This window comes from Hipposideros armiger, unplaced genomic scaffold (genome assembly GCF_001890085.2).
Source record: "Hipposideros armiger isolate ML-2016 unplaced genomic scaffold, ASM189008v1 scaffold_7, whole genome shotgun sequence".
Taxonomy (NCBI): Eukaryota; Metazoa; Chordata; class Mammalia; order Chiroptera; family Hipposideridae; genus Hipposideros; species Hipposideros armiger.
Genome location: NW_017731357.1, coordinates 134,485 through 149,999, shown reverse-complemented (window position 1 = coordinate 149,999; position 15,515 = coordinate 134,485). Strand labels below are relative to the sequence as shown.

General features: G+C 48.9%; 1 protein-coding gene across 2 annotated transcripts in view; it reads left to right on the top strand.

Moving 5' to 3' along the window:
• The window catches only part of USP11 (ubiquitin specific peptidase 11), a 15,382-nt gene extending 6,643 nt beyond the window's left edge, over positions 1 to 8,739 (top strand). The window contains exons 2-21 of one of the 2 annotated variants that reach the window (XM_019649323.1): positions 536 to 645; positions 804 to 934; positions 1,232 to 1,349; positions 1,738 to 1,883; positions 1,995 to 2,056; positions 2,172 to 2,271; positions 2,656 to 2,829; positions 2,925 to 3,083; positions 3,687 to 3,911; positions 4,044 to 4,127; positions 4,235 to 4,329; positions 4,786 to 4,992; positions 5,622 to 5,674; positions 5,843 to 6,088; positions 6,179 to 6,249; positions 6,441 to 6,553; positions 7,483 to 7,632; positions 7,720 to 7,835; positions 7,986 to 8,074; positions 8,157 to 8,739. In XM_019649323.1, the coding sequence (XP_019504868.1) occupies positions 536 to 645; positions 804 to 934; positions 1,232 to 1,349; positions 1,738 to 1,883; positions 1,995 to 2,056; positions 2,172 to 2,271; positions 2,656 to 2,829; positions 2,925 to 3,083; positions 3,687 to 3,911; positions 4,044 to 4,127; positions 4,235 to 4,329; positions 4,786 to 4,992; positions 5,622 to 5,674; positions 5,843 to 6,088; positions 6,179 to 6,249; positions 6,441 to 6,553; positions 7,483 to 7,632; positions 7,720 to 7,835; positions 7,986 to 8,074; positions 8,157 to 8,294 (2,587 nt within the window). In that variant the 3' untranslated portion in view covers positions 8,295 to 8,739. The remainder of the gene's footprint in view (positions 1 to 535; positions 646 to 803; positions 935 to 1,231; positions 1,350 to 1,737; positions 1,884 to 1,994; positions 2,057 to 2,171; positions 2,272 to 2,655; positions 2,830 to 2,924; positions 3,084 to 3,686; positions 3,912 to 4,043; positions 4,128 to 4,234; positions 4,330 to 4,785; positions 4,993 to 5,621; positions 5,675 to 5,842; positions 6,089 to 6,178; positions 6,250 to 6,440; positions 6,554 to 7,482; positions 7,633 to 7,719; positions 7,836 to 7,985; positions 8,075 to 8,156) is intronic. The other variant, XM_019649330.1, reaches the window with a different exon arrangement.
• The last annotated feature ends 6,776 nt before the right edge of the window (positions 8,740 to 15,515 follow it).

The window sequence follows — 15,515 nt, the reverse complement described above, 5'->3', positions numbered from 1 at the left end:
GCTGTTGCTCAGAGCTCAAACTCTTGAGCGAGCTCTTAACCAACTGAGCCACTCGGCCGGCCCTCAGAGCTCAAACTCTTGAGCGAGCTCTTAACCAACTGAGCCACTCGGCCGGCCCTTACACCTTATGATTTTTTGTAGCATTTTCAGTTCTTTCCTGTTTCTGAGCAGATTTTCAGAATTTAATAATCCGTTTCTTAGCTGAAGATTTTTGCCTCTATTTATATGTCCTTGATACAAACACTGCCCACTTAACAAGTGGCTAAAGCTTTATAACATTAGCCGCAAATAACCAATATTTTGAGCCTAATTTAACTGTGTTATACCACAGACTAATACAAGTGAGTTATTGTTTATTCTGTAATAAAACCTCTTGTTCCCTGGCACTGTGGGTGTGGGTTTTTTTTCCTCTTCATTGAGCACATTTTCTGCTCTTAATCAAATCTCTTGTAGTATCCTAAGAAGTTAGGTAATCTATCCAAATCTGAGTTTCACTGAAAAAGTTTTGATTCTGATTTATTTTTATATGGTCCAGGTTCCTTGTGGAGCAGCACTGGTACAGACAGTGGGAAGTGTACGTGCAGGGAGGAGACCAGAACTCCAGCACCTTCCCCAGCTGCATCAACAATGCTAAGCTCTTTCAAGGTACCAGGCCTCTGCCTCCCCACATCAGCCTAGCCCTTCTGTCCCTACAAAGGATCCTAAACCCCTTCTTTGTGCTAGGTCATTGGTGAGATGGCCAGCTGACTCATCACTTGCCTTCCCTGATTTTTATTTCCCACCCCCACCCCCACCCCCCACAGACCAGATAAACTGGGGCCTCAAGAAAGGATTGGTGGAAGGTGAGGACTATGTGCTGCTCTCCTCGGCTGCTTGGCATTTCCTGGTCAGCTGGTATGGTCTAGAGCAGGGCCAGCCACCCATTGAACGCAAGGTATAGTGGGTGAGGGGGTGCTGGGGGGTAGATTCTGTGGGGCATGGGGTAGGAGGAAGGCTTTGTAGGCCCATGGTGGGTCCAGAGCCCTATGTACTTGTGTCTCCACATTATGCCATGTAGGCACATGTGTTCTGTGCTGCACTCCTCTCCCCCCATTGGTCATTATCCAGGTGTCTTGGTGTGTCCCCTGTGTGTGTTTGCCTGTGTATATGCTCCTCTGATCTCAGGTCATTGTGCTGCGTCTGTGTATATGCTGTGTGGATACACTTGTGTGTGTACTCTTCACCCTTCCAGGTCGTAGAGCTGCGCGGCATCCAGAAGGTCGAAGTGTACCCAGTAGAACTGCTGCTTGTCCAGCACAGTGATATGGGCACACCCCACAGTGCTCAGTTCAGCCAAATAGATTCTATTGGTGAGTCTAAGGGTCACAAACGAGTTGGCGTTCCCAGCCACGGGTCACAGCTCGATGACCTAAGAATGCATGGGGTTCGGCTGTGGCAGACTGAGAAGGCAATGAGCAGACTTTGGAAGACTAAGAAGGCCTTGGTCAAGTTGGGTAGAGGCCCTGAAGTGTTCTCTCGATTCCCAAGGGTATGTGAGCTGCATTCCAGCCGCTTTGCTGGGGGGTCTCAAGTCCTGAGTGTGGCTCAGCCGTTATGGGTTAATCAGGGACACACAGGGTATTGACCAAGTGTGCAAGGTCTGCGGGGCTGAGGGAGGAGGGGAGGTTCTGGTCCTGAGAGGGGTCGATGATTCAGGGCCTCAGGATGACCCTGAGTGTGTTCTTCCACCCTCCACAGACCTGGTTTTGCGTACCGCTAGAGAGAAGTTTTTGGTCCGCCCTGAGAAAGAGACACGACTCTGGGTCAAGAACTCACAGGGCTCTTTTGAGAGGCTGTGCAACACACGTGTCACAGTGCTTGACGCTGCTCTCAAGTCTGGGCAGGTAAGGGTGGGGAGGGATTTTCTGCTCCCTATCAGTGTTCAGGCTAGGGGAAGTGAGAGCTAGGCCCTCCACGAGTACCTTTCCCATTTTTCTGTCTCTTCCTCCAACCAGTTGGTCGTCATGGAGACCCGAAACAAGGATGGAACTTGGCCCAGCGCACAGCCACAAACTGGGTAAGCCCTTAAGGTATCTGGTCCAGAGTGGGGTCCCACAGTAGGCAGAATGACGGAGCCCGTGAGCACAGTGCGCCCGTTAAGTGCTCAGCTGATAGTTTCTCATCCACCCCAGGAACAAAGCATCGAAGGAGAATGAGGACTTCCAGTGCCAGCCAGGCATCTGTGGTCTCACCAACCTGGGCAACACTTGCTTCATGAACTCAGCCCTGCAGGTGGGGCCCTTAGGGCTATGACTGGCACGGCCACAGGGGTGGCCTTCGAGCAATGGGGATTGGGGACAGAGCTAGAGGGTCTGCAGGGCAAGGGGTCAGGTTGGAAGCTAGGACCCCACAAGGCTGACTTCACATGCCCATGTTCCGTCCTGGAACGTCACTACTTTCTCTGCTGGTCCCGCTTTCCCTTCTCTTCTCCCTCTCATCACCACATTTTTCCTTCTGAAATACTGCTGTGTTCCTCATTCCTGCACCTTTCTTTCCCCCGTCCCTCTGCCTCTTCTCTCATTCTTCCCTTTTCCTCCTCACTTCCTTTTTCGTCCCCACCTTGGTCACCTTTGTCTCCTCTTCTCCACCTCATTCCCCTGGCCCTGCCCCCTGCAGTGCCTCAGCAATGTGCCACAGCTCACCGAGTATTTCCTCAAAAACCGCTACCTGGAGGAGCTCAACTTCTGCAACCCGCTGGGCATGAAGGGTGAGATCGCAGAGGCCTATGCGGACCTGGTGAAGCAGGCCTGGTCTGGCCACCACCGCTCCGTCGTGCCCCAAGTGTTCAAGGTGTGCCTCAGCCCTGGGCTGCCCCCTACCCCGCTCCCCCACTTCGCGACTCTCCTAACTCTCTCTTGCGCTAACGGCCCTGCCCATCTTCTCAGACCAAGGTCGGCCACTTTGCGTCCCAATTTCTGGGCTACCAGCAGCATGACTCACAGGAGCTGCTGTCATTCCTCCTGGATGGGCTGCACGAGGACCTCAATCGTGTCAAAAAGAAGGAATATGTGGAGTTGTGCGATGCCGCTGGGCGGCCAGATCATGTAGGTGCTCCTGAAAGCCCCATTAAAGCCTCTAGGGCAGCGGTTCTCAACCTTCCTAACGCCGCGACCCCTTAATACAGTTCCTCATGTTGTGGTGACCCCTCAACCATAAAATGATTTTCGTTGCTACTGTATAACTGTCATTTTGCTACTGTTATGAATCGTAATGTAAATATCTTTTTGTTTTCCGATGGTCTTAGGCGACCCCTGTGAAAGGGTCATTGGACCCCCAAAGGGGTCGCGACTCACGGGTTGAGAACCGCTGCTCTAGGGCCTCTGCCTCAGGGATTCTTTGGCCTCCCTGGGATATCTCATACCCCACCCCACCCCCAACCTCAGCTCCAGCCTCAGTCCCAACCTTGGCTCCAACACCGCATCTGCCTCCACACCCAACCCAGAGTTAAACCCCCACCCAGCCTGCTGCCCCACATAAACCCCAACCCTGTCAGTGAACACAGTCTCTAGACAGCCCTAGCTCTAACTCACCCTCTGAACTTTAACCAGTGGCCGTAACCTTAACTTGAACCCCATGCACATCCACCCCAAACCATGGTTCTCCCTGCCCTGGGCAAGCCCCACCACCCACCATGACACTGTCAACAGGAGGTGGCTCAGGAGGCTTGGCAGAACCACAAACGGCGGAACGATTCTGTGATTGTGGACACTTTCCACGGCCTTTTCAAGTCCACGCTGGTGTGCCCTGATTGTGGCAATGTGTCTGTGACCTTCGATCCCTTCTGCTACCTCAGTGTCCCACTGCCTGTCAGCCACAAGAGGGTCATGGAGGTCTTCTTTGTCTCCATGGACCCCCGCCGCAAACCAGAGCAGGTATGGGGGAATAGGGACCTTAGGGACATGAGGGACCCATAGAGCTAGTTTGATGACTCTTCCGTGCCTCAGGATTCCGGCACTAACTCATCTGCATGCCCTTCTTTTTGGTGGACACTGTTTCTCCCTCAGCACCGGCTCGTGGTCCCCAAGAAAGGCAAGATATCGGATCTGTGTGTGGCCCTGGCCAAACACACTGGTGTCTCACCAGAAAGGGTAAGGCTCTGGATGGAGGGAGGGTGGGACTCGGGCAGGGAGACTGAAGGGCCTGGGGAGACCTTACAGACTGACCATCCCGTTTCCTCTCGGCTCCCTGTTCCCAGATGATGGTGGCTGATGTCTTCAGTCACCGCTTCTATAAGATCTACCAGCTGGAGGAGTCTCTGAGTACCATCTTGGACAGAGATGATATCTTCATGTGAGTGAAGGGACTGGGGAGGTGGGGGTTCCTCGGGAACCTCCTTTGCTTCACCACTTTCCCTCTCCCCTCCTCTCCCGATTGACAGGGCGTCTGCCCTGCACAGGGCTTTTGCCATGTGTCTTAGCAGGGCAGGGGCTTGACGTCTTTGGGTAACTAAAATAGAAAGTGCCAAGCAGTGTTTTCCAAAACGAAAATGGTTTTAAATCCCTTTGTCACTAAAAGTTTTTGTTCACCCCCTCAGTGCTTTGTAACTCCAAAGTACTTTATAAAAACAGCACATAAACAACGCGCCATGTAAATTATCTAGCAGTTTGCAAAACTACAGAACACAGGTGACTCTTCAGACTCTCTTAAACATAGTTTCCGGCTGTGGGGTGGATGGAGCAACTGGAGTGGAGTCTGAGAGCTCCTAGGTGTCCCGATCAGGCATGACCTGATGTCCACCCCCCACAGATATGAAGTGTCAGGCAGGTCTGCCATCTGTGAGAACTCCAGAGAGGACGTGGTGCTCCCTATCTACCTGCGGGAGCGCACCCCAGCCCGGGACTACAACAACTCCTACTACGGCCTCATGCTTTTTGGGCACCCTCTCCTGGTGTCAGTGCCCCGGGACCGGCTCTCCTGGGACAACCTATACCACATCCTGCTGTACCGCCTCTCGTAAGTCTGAACTCACACTGGGGTGTCGGGCTGCTTGGCTGCCACCTCCCTCGCATGGCCACAGGACAGCTCAGACTTAATATGGCCAGAGAGGAACGTGTAGGCTTTTTCTTTCTCTCAACCTCTGGCTTCGTCACTGCCCCTCCTAGGTGCTGGGGATATAGAGGTGAAGAAAATGAATGGAATACAGACAACTTCACCTTATACTAAATTGTCTCCTCCTCGGAGAGACTTGCTTATTTGTATTCTTACCAGTAGATTTTTATTGGACTTAAGATCCAGAGTCCTTCCTGAGGCCAACAGAGCACTGTGCTGTCTGGCTTAATCTCCTTTATGTCGCACTTACAAATCCACCCCTCTGAGGCCTCCCCTGACCGAAATTTATAGCAGATGTGTGTCTGTGTGCCAGTGGCTTAGCCCCCGTAAGGTCTTTGCTCCTTAGCTGTGGCACATTGGATCCTCCATTGTTAGGCTGCGTCTTCATGCGTTTCTGGGTCATCCCCTGAGACCTTCTGGGCCCCTCATTAGCAACCATTTGTGTGGCTTCCATCGTGAGCAAAGTAGAATCCCGGGCTCTGCCCTCCCTGCCTTGTGCCCCTCCCCATGAGTCTCTTCTACTCCCTCCTCAGACGCTATGTGACCAGACCCAGCTCGGATGATGAGGACGATGGAGATGAGAAAGGTGAGGAAGACACAGGCAAGAGGGTGGGCAGGGATGAGGGTCTGTACTAGTGGTTCTGTGGGTGGGGGGTTCTGTGGCAGGTCTCACCACCGCAGGGTCCACCTGGATGGTCATTGCCACTCACCACCTGGGGCTCACACAGACCCATCTCTGGCTTCCCTATCCTAGCAGACATGGCACCCAAGGAAAGCATCCCCAAGCCCGGGCACGCAGCTGGGTGCAGCTCCCAGAACCCTGGACCAGAGCAGGCTGGACCCAGCTCTGGAGTCGCAGGTGGGAGCCGGGCCCCCATGAACAACGCTCCTGGACCATCTCACTGGCCCCAGAGAGTGCGGCGCAAGCACCTGTTCACCCTGCAGACAGTGAACTCCAACGGGACCAGCGACCGCTCTAACTTCAACGAGGATACTCATGGTGTCTCCTTCAGCCACGAGCCAGGGTTAGGGAGGTGGGAGGAGGGGTTTCCTTGGCAGCAGGGCACATAACCACCTCCCTCGCCCCCAGCCCAGCCGTACATTGCCATCGACTGGGAGCCAGAGATGAAGAAGCGCTACTATAACGAGGTGGAGGCTGAGGTAAACAGAGTCCTAGGGATGGGGGTAGGAGGAACTTGTAGTTGCACCCCTTCAACTCCTCTCACACACCCCCAAGTCCTCCAAGCCATGACTACACAACACAGCTTCAAGAGCCTCAGATTCCTGTCTTCAAAGTCCATGCTTTTAACCATTCACACCTACCCCCTTTTATCCACACTTCCCGGCCCTAGGGCTACGTGAAGCATGACTGCGTTGGATATGTGCTGAAGAAAGCTCCCGTGCGGCTGCAGGAATGCATTGAGCTGTTTACCACTATGGAGACCCTGGAGAAGGAAAATCCCTGGTGAGGGACCAGACCGGGGCCTCTGGGGCTATAGTTGGGTGGGACCGCCTGCCCAGGTCCCTGTTACATCTAAATAGACCTCCTTTCCCCCTCCCAGTCAGTCAAACCCTCCTGTCACTCTGGCCACCAACATCCTAATGATATTCCTACCTCCGAGCCTTTGTCTAGGCTGTTCCTTCTCCCAGGAATGCTCTTCCTCCAGTTCTCTGGCAGGACTCTGCTTCATTTTGCTCAGGTCTCTGATTCAATGTTACCTTATCAGAGAGAGCAGTTCCACTACAGGGTTACAAGTCGCTTCCCTCTGCCGTCACCTCCGAGTGCTCTCTTGCTGGCCGAGCAGTACTTTCTTTCTAGCTCAGTAACACCACTGGATGTCACATCCTAGATCCCCTTTTGCATCATTTATCCTCTCTGTTAGAGGAAGCCCCTTGAGAGGGAAGACTTTTAAGTTCATTGTGTGTTTCTTCTCACTGATTATAATAGTGTGGGGTATGCAGTAGATCCTTGCAGAGTAAAGAGAACCAAAAAGATACAGCTAATCTCAAAAGTAAGACCAATAGAAAAAAAGAAATAAAAGCAACATCTCTGTGGAGCAGAAGTACAAAGTAGTACCAGAGGATTCAGCAGTACAGTTAGTCACTACCTGGTGGGTGGGTGGGTGAGTGAAGTGGGGAAGAGAAAAGGAGAGGGCCAGAGGCAGACTCTAAAACAAGTGTCTCATGGACCAGAAACACTAGGACAAAAGCACATCCAGAAGGCAATCGGTGAGCACTTGAATGAAGGACAGGATTTTAACATGTAAAAAGCAAACTAGAGTAACAGGCGGGCTGGAATTAAGAGCAGCATCAGGACAGGACAGGGCCCACGAAAGCCACCTGGCACACAGCATGCCCAGAAAGTGTCTGTGCTGACTCGGGTTCTGTCTGCAGGTTCTGCCCCTCCTGCAAGCAGCACCAGCTGGCCACCAAGAAGCTGGACCTGTGGAAGCTGCCGGAGACGCTCATTATCCACCTGAAGCGCTTTTCTTACACCAGGTTCTCCCGCGAGAAGCTGGACACCCTTGTGGAATTTCCTATCCGGTCTGTGGACAGAGGCAGCTGCCAGGGTGGGGGAAAGGCAGGGAGGGGGCACACGCTGGTATTAACTAACCCTCCCCCCACCCACAGGGACCTGGACTTCTCGGAGTTTGTCATGAAGCCGCAGAATGAGCTGGCCCCAGAGCTGTACAAATATGACCTCATCGCAGTGTCCAACCATTACGGGGGCCTGCGCGATGGCCACTGTACGTGAGGGGCATGCCCTGGGGTGGGGAGGCCATCCCCCAGGGGTGACTAAGTATGCGAAGACATCAGGGTGGGAGGAGTGAGAGAGTGAACCTGGACACCTCTTTGGGGCCAGAGGGTGGGTAAGGACAGCTCCCCCTCTCTTCCAGACACAACATTTGCCTGCAACAAGGACAGTGGCCAGTGGCACTACTTTGATGACAACAGCGTCTCGCCTGTGACTGAGAATCAGATTGAGGTGTGACTTTCACCCTTCCCCCTCTCCTTCTGCTGACCCGCCCCACCCCAGTCCACACTGAATGCTGTCCTTTTCCCCACAGTCCAAGGCAGCCTACGTCCTCTTCTACCAACGCCAGGATGTGGCTCGTCGCCTGCGGTCCCAACAGGCCTCATCTGACCCTCCAGCACCTCCTGCCTGCGGTCCACCCCCGAACTCCGACTCAATGGATGTAAACTGAGCAGGCGAGCCAGCAAGCAGGCCCTGGCCCTGCCACATCGACAGAAGCTATCTCTGCTCTCTTCCTTCCCCTCTCCAACCCCCCCATCCTCTTAACCGTCCCTTTAACTATCCTCTTAATGGTGTTAGGTGTTAGGTGCCCCGATGCCCCATGCCAGGTATTGCAGGCTTAGTTGTGGCTACTGTTCTCCTGTGCCGCCATATTGCTCTCTCCTGGGGAAGAGGTGTCTCCTCCCGGCAGCGTGTCCCTGCCTATGTTTGCCCCTTAGAGCATTAACCTTCCCTTCTATTCTCTATTTATGGTTGTTGCCTTCCTTGTGTCATCAACCTGGGGTGTTTCGCGTGGGTGGTGGTGGGGGTACACCCAAACACAAGAGTGTATTTTCTTATCAAGACTCTGTACCGTTCTCTGTGTATACATAAAAGTGCCAGTGTGTTTCTCGGCAGTGTGGGGTTTTTATTTCATGTACTTACTAAGCACCAGTTGTATGCCTGTGTGGTTATATGTGCTTATTGAATGCCAGATGTGTGATAGAACTGCTCTGAGTGCTTGGGGAGTGCCAGCTGTGTGCCAGGGGCTATTCTAAGTGCTTTTGAAGCACCATCTGCATGCCACACTCAATTCCCAGTACCAAGTATTTTCCCCAGAGCATTTTACACATTGACTCAGTCCTGACAATAGTCTCACACAGGAGTTGTCATCGCCAGTTTCAGATGGGGAAACTGAGGTACAGAAGTCAGGCAGTTGCTCAAGTTGTCAGGAGGTCAGCACACTTCATCAGATACACTGGTGTTGGTCTCTTGGGGAAGGGGCGGGGATGTTTGACCTCTGGGCCAAGGATGGAAATCTTTCTGTGGACATGACCTGCACTACAGCTTGTGGAGGGTGTGGGGGGGAAACAGCCCTGTGGGTAAATTCATGGTTTCTGGGCATAAAGAGACTATTCGGACCACCTCACAGGCCCCCTGTAGTGTCTGTCCTCTGAGGAGAGCTGCAGAGGTGGTGGGTACACGGCCCAAACCAGCCAACCTGACAGGATAGAAGGGCTGTGTCTGTGTTGCCCCTGTACTTAGCCCCCTCCCATCATGACCCCAGCTGCCTCACCTGCCAGGATCCCCCCAGCCTCATCCCAGAGAAGAGTGAGCTGGAGCACCTACCACAGAAGGGCTACTGCATTGGAGGCCACTGAAGCACTGAACATCCCCCACCTGATCCCTCCTGTAGGCGCCAACTGTTACCTCAGAAAGGCCGTCTGTAGGGACAGCTGAGGGGTGGAGTGGAGCACACAAATGTATGGTATCTGGACATAAGCCTCTTAATTCTTCACGCTGAGGAAGGGAATCCTGCTCAGGGGCCGTTCCCACGGCCTCAACCTTGCCCCTCAGCCCGCTGCCTTTGCACTATACCTGGCAATACCCACTCGGGGTCACTTGGCTCAGCATCACCACCCACAAACCCGGTTGCGCCGTTGACACAGGCAAAAATCGAGATAGCTGTGAGGAACCCAACTCAAACTGACTCAAGCAAAAATAAATATTCGTTCCAAGTGTGACTGGATTCAGGAACTCAAAAGCTGTCACTTAATCCTCAGGTAGACTGATTTAAGCCCTATTACCCCATCTTGCTGATGAAGCAGTCATGAAGACCTTGTTCAGAATGGGCTGTAAGGACAGGAGGACCTTATTACCTATGAACAATCAGTCCTGGGAAAAAGCCCTCCCAAAGTGAAATTTCAATTAACTTTCCAGTTTTAACCAAAGACAAGTTGAAAGGACGGCTTGCATAGCAATCAGGAGAAATTGGAGACGACAGACATAGTTACACAAATGCCTCACTCAGACTGGAATTCTCAGACATAAGCGCAAAAGAGTCAATGTTTTCTCTGGTCTTGAAAATAAAGATTACAAATGAACAAGAAATTTAAAACTTTTAAAAATGAGTTGTAAAAATCAAGAAGTCTGATTTGAGAAAGTTTAAGTCAATGAGATGAACACATTGCTGAAGAGGGAATTGGTGAATTGGATAGATTTGGAAACGTACTGAGGAAATACAATGCATCTTTTAAGAGATTTTCAAGTAAGTGAATATATTTTGATAAATTAAGGGTATCAAACTAAAGAATAGAAAAAGTATAAATTTCAAACAAATTGAGGGGAGGAAATAGGTAGTTCTCAATCCAGAAGAAGGCAAGAAGAAAGGAGCATGGAACAAGGCGCATATATACACAATCATTTTCAAGTAAGGTCTGCTCTGGCCCCTCCAGTTCAAGGGAGGGGAGTGGGAACCTGGCTGCCAATTCAAGACCTTGACTGCAGCTGAAACCTCCTCCACTGCCGGGGTGCCAGAGTGTGGGGCCCGGGCAAGTATGAATGCCACAAAATGTTTCTATGTCTTTGAACATGGCTTTTTCTTGATTGGATGCTTGCTAAATTGCGACAAACGTTTCCCTACTATTTTTCAGAGCTCTGACAGTTGGTTCTGATTATTCTGCTGCTTTTTTCATTTCCGTTGGGGAATGAGAGCTTGGAGCCTCCTAGCCCGGCTTTGTGCTGATGTCACTTCCCTTGTGTATTTGTTATAAGTGTGTTTCTTAACACACTTAGGTAGAATGTAGTTGGGTTTTTTTATATAACCTAATCTGACGATATCTGTTTTAATTGAGGTGTTAGATTATTTAGTGTGATTATTGATACATTTAAATATGAGTCATCTAGCTATTTGTTTTCTATTGTCCTTACGCTCTCTTTACTTTTTCTCTCTTTTTCTGCTGTATTTTGGATTTTTTTTTAATGGTCCCACTTTATCTCTTTTGTTGGCTTATTAGCTATAACTCTTGGTTTTATTTACTGATTGCTTTAAAGTTAACTTATCAAAGTCTACCTTCAAGTGATATATACCACTTTGCATATAATACCGTGTTTCCCTGAAAATAAGACCTAACTGGAAAATAAGCCCTAGCATGATTTTTCAGGATGCTCGTAATATAAGCCCTACCCCAAACATAAGCCCCAGTTAAGATCATCAGGCAGACATAACTGTTTGTTTTTTTTGTTTGTTTTTTGTTTTTGTTTTTTTTTTTTAGCTGAGCCATCCCGCCACCTGTTGGTAGCTCACGGCTGCTCAGCTCGGGCTGACTCGAACCGCTGTTGCTCAGAGCTCAAACTCTTGAGCGAGCTCTTAACCAACTGAGCCACTCAGCCGGCCCCAGACATAACTGTTTGAATAAATGTAGATTTTTGTACATGAATAAATGAATAAAATGTAGCTTGTTGGAGCAAAAATTAATATAAAACCCAGTCTTATTTTCGGGGAAACACGGTATAAGAACTGTACAACAGTGTGCTTCCATTTCTCCTTGCTCAGCCTTTATGCTATTGTTATTGTGCATTTTACTTTTACATATGTTATAACCCCAAAAAATTTTTTTATTTTTTTACAGTCAATTACTTTTAAGATATTTAAATAATAAGAAAAGGAATTGTGTATATTTACCATGTGGTTACCATTTCCAGTGCTCTTTATTCTTTTGTGTAATTCCAGATTTCCACCTGGTAACATTTGCCTTCTGCCTGAAGGACACCCTTTAACATTCCTTGTAGTTCAGGTGTGCTAGTGATGAATTCTCTCAGTTTCTGTGTGTCTGAAAAACTCTTCATTTTACCTTATTTTTTGAAAGACATTTTCATGTGTATAGAATTCTAGATCAACAGTTTCTATTTCTTTCAGTATTTTTTTAAAGATTTTATTGGGGAATTTGGGGAGGAGAACAGTTTTGGGGAATTGGGAAAGGGGAACAGCCAAGTTGTTGTTCTTCAATCTTAGTTGTGGAAGGCGCCAGTCGCCATCTGGCTTCCTGTCGGCAGCTTGTGGCCTCTAAGCTCAAGGTGCTGTGTTCAATCTTAGTTGCGGGTGGGCGTAGCCACCATCCCATGCGGGAGTCGAACTAGCTGCCTTGTTGTTAAAAGTGCACGCTCTGTCCACTGAGCCATCCGGGCGGCAGCTCAGCTCAAGGTGCCAAGTTCAGTCTTAGTTGTGGGTGGGCGTAGCCCGCCATCGAACAGGCAATCTTGTTACACCAGCTGAGCCATCCTGCCACCTGTTAGCAGCTCAGTGACAGCTCAGCTTGGGTGCAGCATCACTGGCCCATGTGGGAATTGAACCGGCGGCCCTGTTGCTCAGAGCTTGCACTCTTAAGCCAATTCTTAACCAACTGAGCCACTCAGCCGGCCCTCTTTCAGTATTTTAAACACATTAACTCCACTGTCTTGTTTGCATTGTTTCCAGTGAGAAATCTGCTGCCATCTTTATCTTTGTGCCTGTGTGCGAAACGGTTCTTTTTCCCTTTGGCTGCTTTGAAGATTTTTCTCTTTAGCACCATTTTCAACAATTTGATTATGACACGCCTTGGTGTAGTTTTCTTCATATTTCTTATGCTTGGGTTTCTTTGAGCTTCTTGGATCTGTGGATTTCTAGTGTTCATCAAATTTGGGGAAAGTGTGGCCAGTATTTCTTCAAAAGCGTTTTTTCTTTAAAAAAAAAAACATTTTATTGGGGAATTGGGGGAGGGGAACAGCATTGGGTAATCAGGGAAGGGGAACAGACAAGTTGCTGTCCTTTTGTTCTTCAGTCTAGTTGTGGAGGACGTCGCTTCACTGGCCCATGTTGGTATTATCCTTGCGCTCTTCCTGGGTGAGGCAGTCGCTCACCAGCCATTGGACGGCCGCTCACGACAGCTCACAGCAGCTCACGCCCGCTGCCGGCCAGCCCCACTGCAGCCTACGCCTTCGCCAGCAACTCGGGCAGCCCAGCTCCAGGTCGAGCCATTGTTCACCATCTTAGCTGTAGAGGGCACAGCATCACTGGCCCTCATGTGGGATCCAAACCAAGGCCCTGCTGCTCAGAGCTGGCATCCCAAGCCAACTCCTAAGCAACGCGCCACTCGACCGGCCCCAAAAGCATTTTTTCTGAAGCTCCCTTCTCTCCTCCTTCATGTACTCCAATTACTCATGTATTAGGCTCCTTGGAGTTGTTCCACAGCTCACTGATGCTCTGGTCTACTTCTCCTTACTCGGTGTGTTTCCTTTTCAATAGCTTCTATCGCTGTGCCTTTAAGTTAACTAATATTTTCTTCTGCAATGTCTAATGTGTTGTTCATCCCATCTTGTTTATTTTTCAACCAGTACATTGTAGCTGTTTGGTTGGGGTGTTTTTTATATTCTCAATGTCTCTAATTGTTGAACACATGGCATACAGTCATACTAATACCTGTTAATGTCCCTCTGCTAATTCTAACATCAGTGTCAGTTCTAAGTTGGTTTTTATTGATTGGTTGTTCTCCTTATTAAGGGTTGTGTTTCCCTGCCAAGATATTTCTGGCAATCTTTGGTTGGATCCCACACATTGTGAATTTTACCTTACCGATTGCTAAATATTTTTGTCTTCTTATAAATCTCCTGGAGCTTTGTTCTGGAATACATCTAATGTTCTTGGAAACAGTTTGATCCTTTCAGGTCTTGCTTTTATGATTTGTTAGACAGTTCCAAAGAAGTATTCTAGGGCTAATTATTCCCTACTACTGAGTTCTCTAGCCAATGACCTGTGAATTATGAGTGTTTCTTGTCTTGCTGGTTGGATTAACCACTGTTCCCACCCTGTGTAAGCACCAGGCATTGTTCCCTATAACCCTTTTGGATGGCTTTTTCTCCAGTCTTGGGCAGTTTCCTTGCACACATAACACCAGTTGATACTCTGCTGACTTTTTAAGGAGGACTCTCTACAGAACTCCAGGGTCCTCTGCAGCTCTGTTCTCTCCGGTACTCTGTCCTATAGCCGTCCTCGTCTCCACGGACTTTCAGCTCTGACGCCCCAAGTCAAGGGGTCTGCCAGATTATGCCTGGGGTTCCCCCCACTGAGCTGTGGCCTGCACAGTCCCTTTAGGCAGTAAACTGGGGAATTCACAGGGCTCACTTCATTTGTTTCATGTCTCTTGGAGATCACTGTCCGTCATTTCTTGATGTACATTGTTTTGAAAACTGTTGTTTAGTGTATTTTGTCTGGTTCTATTGTTGTTTCAGGCAGGAAGGTAAGCCTTCCCTGTTGCTCCATCTTGGCTGGAAACAGAAGTGCTTTCCCTCAACTTCGTAAAATTTACTGAGCTCTTCTTTTTCTCATTTGTTGAGGGTGGAAGCTTAGCTCCTTAATTATTCCAACTTTTTGCCTTGATATGTTTGTAATCTTAGGTACTAAAAGACAGAAATATGGTTTGTAAAAAAACCATATATGTAGATTTGTTATCTTTAATACTGTTGGATTCTTTGAATTCTTTTCATCCAAAACCAGTAATACATTTGTGATATACTTACAGTTTTTGTGCCATTATCATCCTTATCTTGAAAAATTTCCCTAACAACTGGATAAAAATGGATATGCACATGGGTATCTGTATATTTTCCACTCTTTCTTATAGTACCTTTAAAACATTGTACATTCTTTCAGTGTAATAAGGAGCTGGGAGAGAGCAATCTGGAAGTTAAAAAGAGCTGTGAAAGCCAGAAAGAAGGAAGGAGAAGGGGGAACAGGAAGAAAAATGAGGAGCACATGGACGAGGTGTATAGTTACAGTTTCCATACAATGCAACGCACAGCTGGTCATGGCCCACATGCACTCACCAGCCACCCCATTGAGCTGGTCACTGCCTGTGTTAGCTACTCTATGAAGTGGAAAAAACACTATAGAAGAAAATCGTGAATAAAACTCTTGGTGTTGGTAAGAATGAACAATGTCTGAAAGCAGAGTTCCAAAGTAACATCTTTTTTTCATTGCCAGGGAAGATTCATGTCCTAATCTCTGAGCAGCTCTAGAATCTGGCTTCTTTCTATTCTAGAACCTAACAAAATCTTGGTTTGGGTTTGCTCTAGCAGTTACACTCGCTGAGAAGCCGTCTCTCTATGAGTTTCAGTGAAGGTAAAATACATGTTTTAAAATAAAATGTGTTTTCGAATCTAAAATGTGTTTTCGAAACAAAAACACTTCAATAATTTTTCAAAACTGTGTAGTGCTCTAATGTCATAAAAACAATAATGCGGATGGGACTTCAGAAATTACAAAAGGCTTCCAGATACCTTCTCATTTGCCCTCTGTGATAACACTGTGGACTGTGGTGTTATCACTACCGTGTTGCAGATGACAGAGCTGCTGCTCAGGAGGTTAGGCATTTTGCCC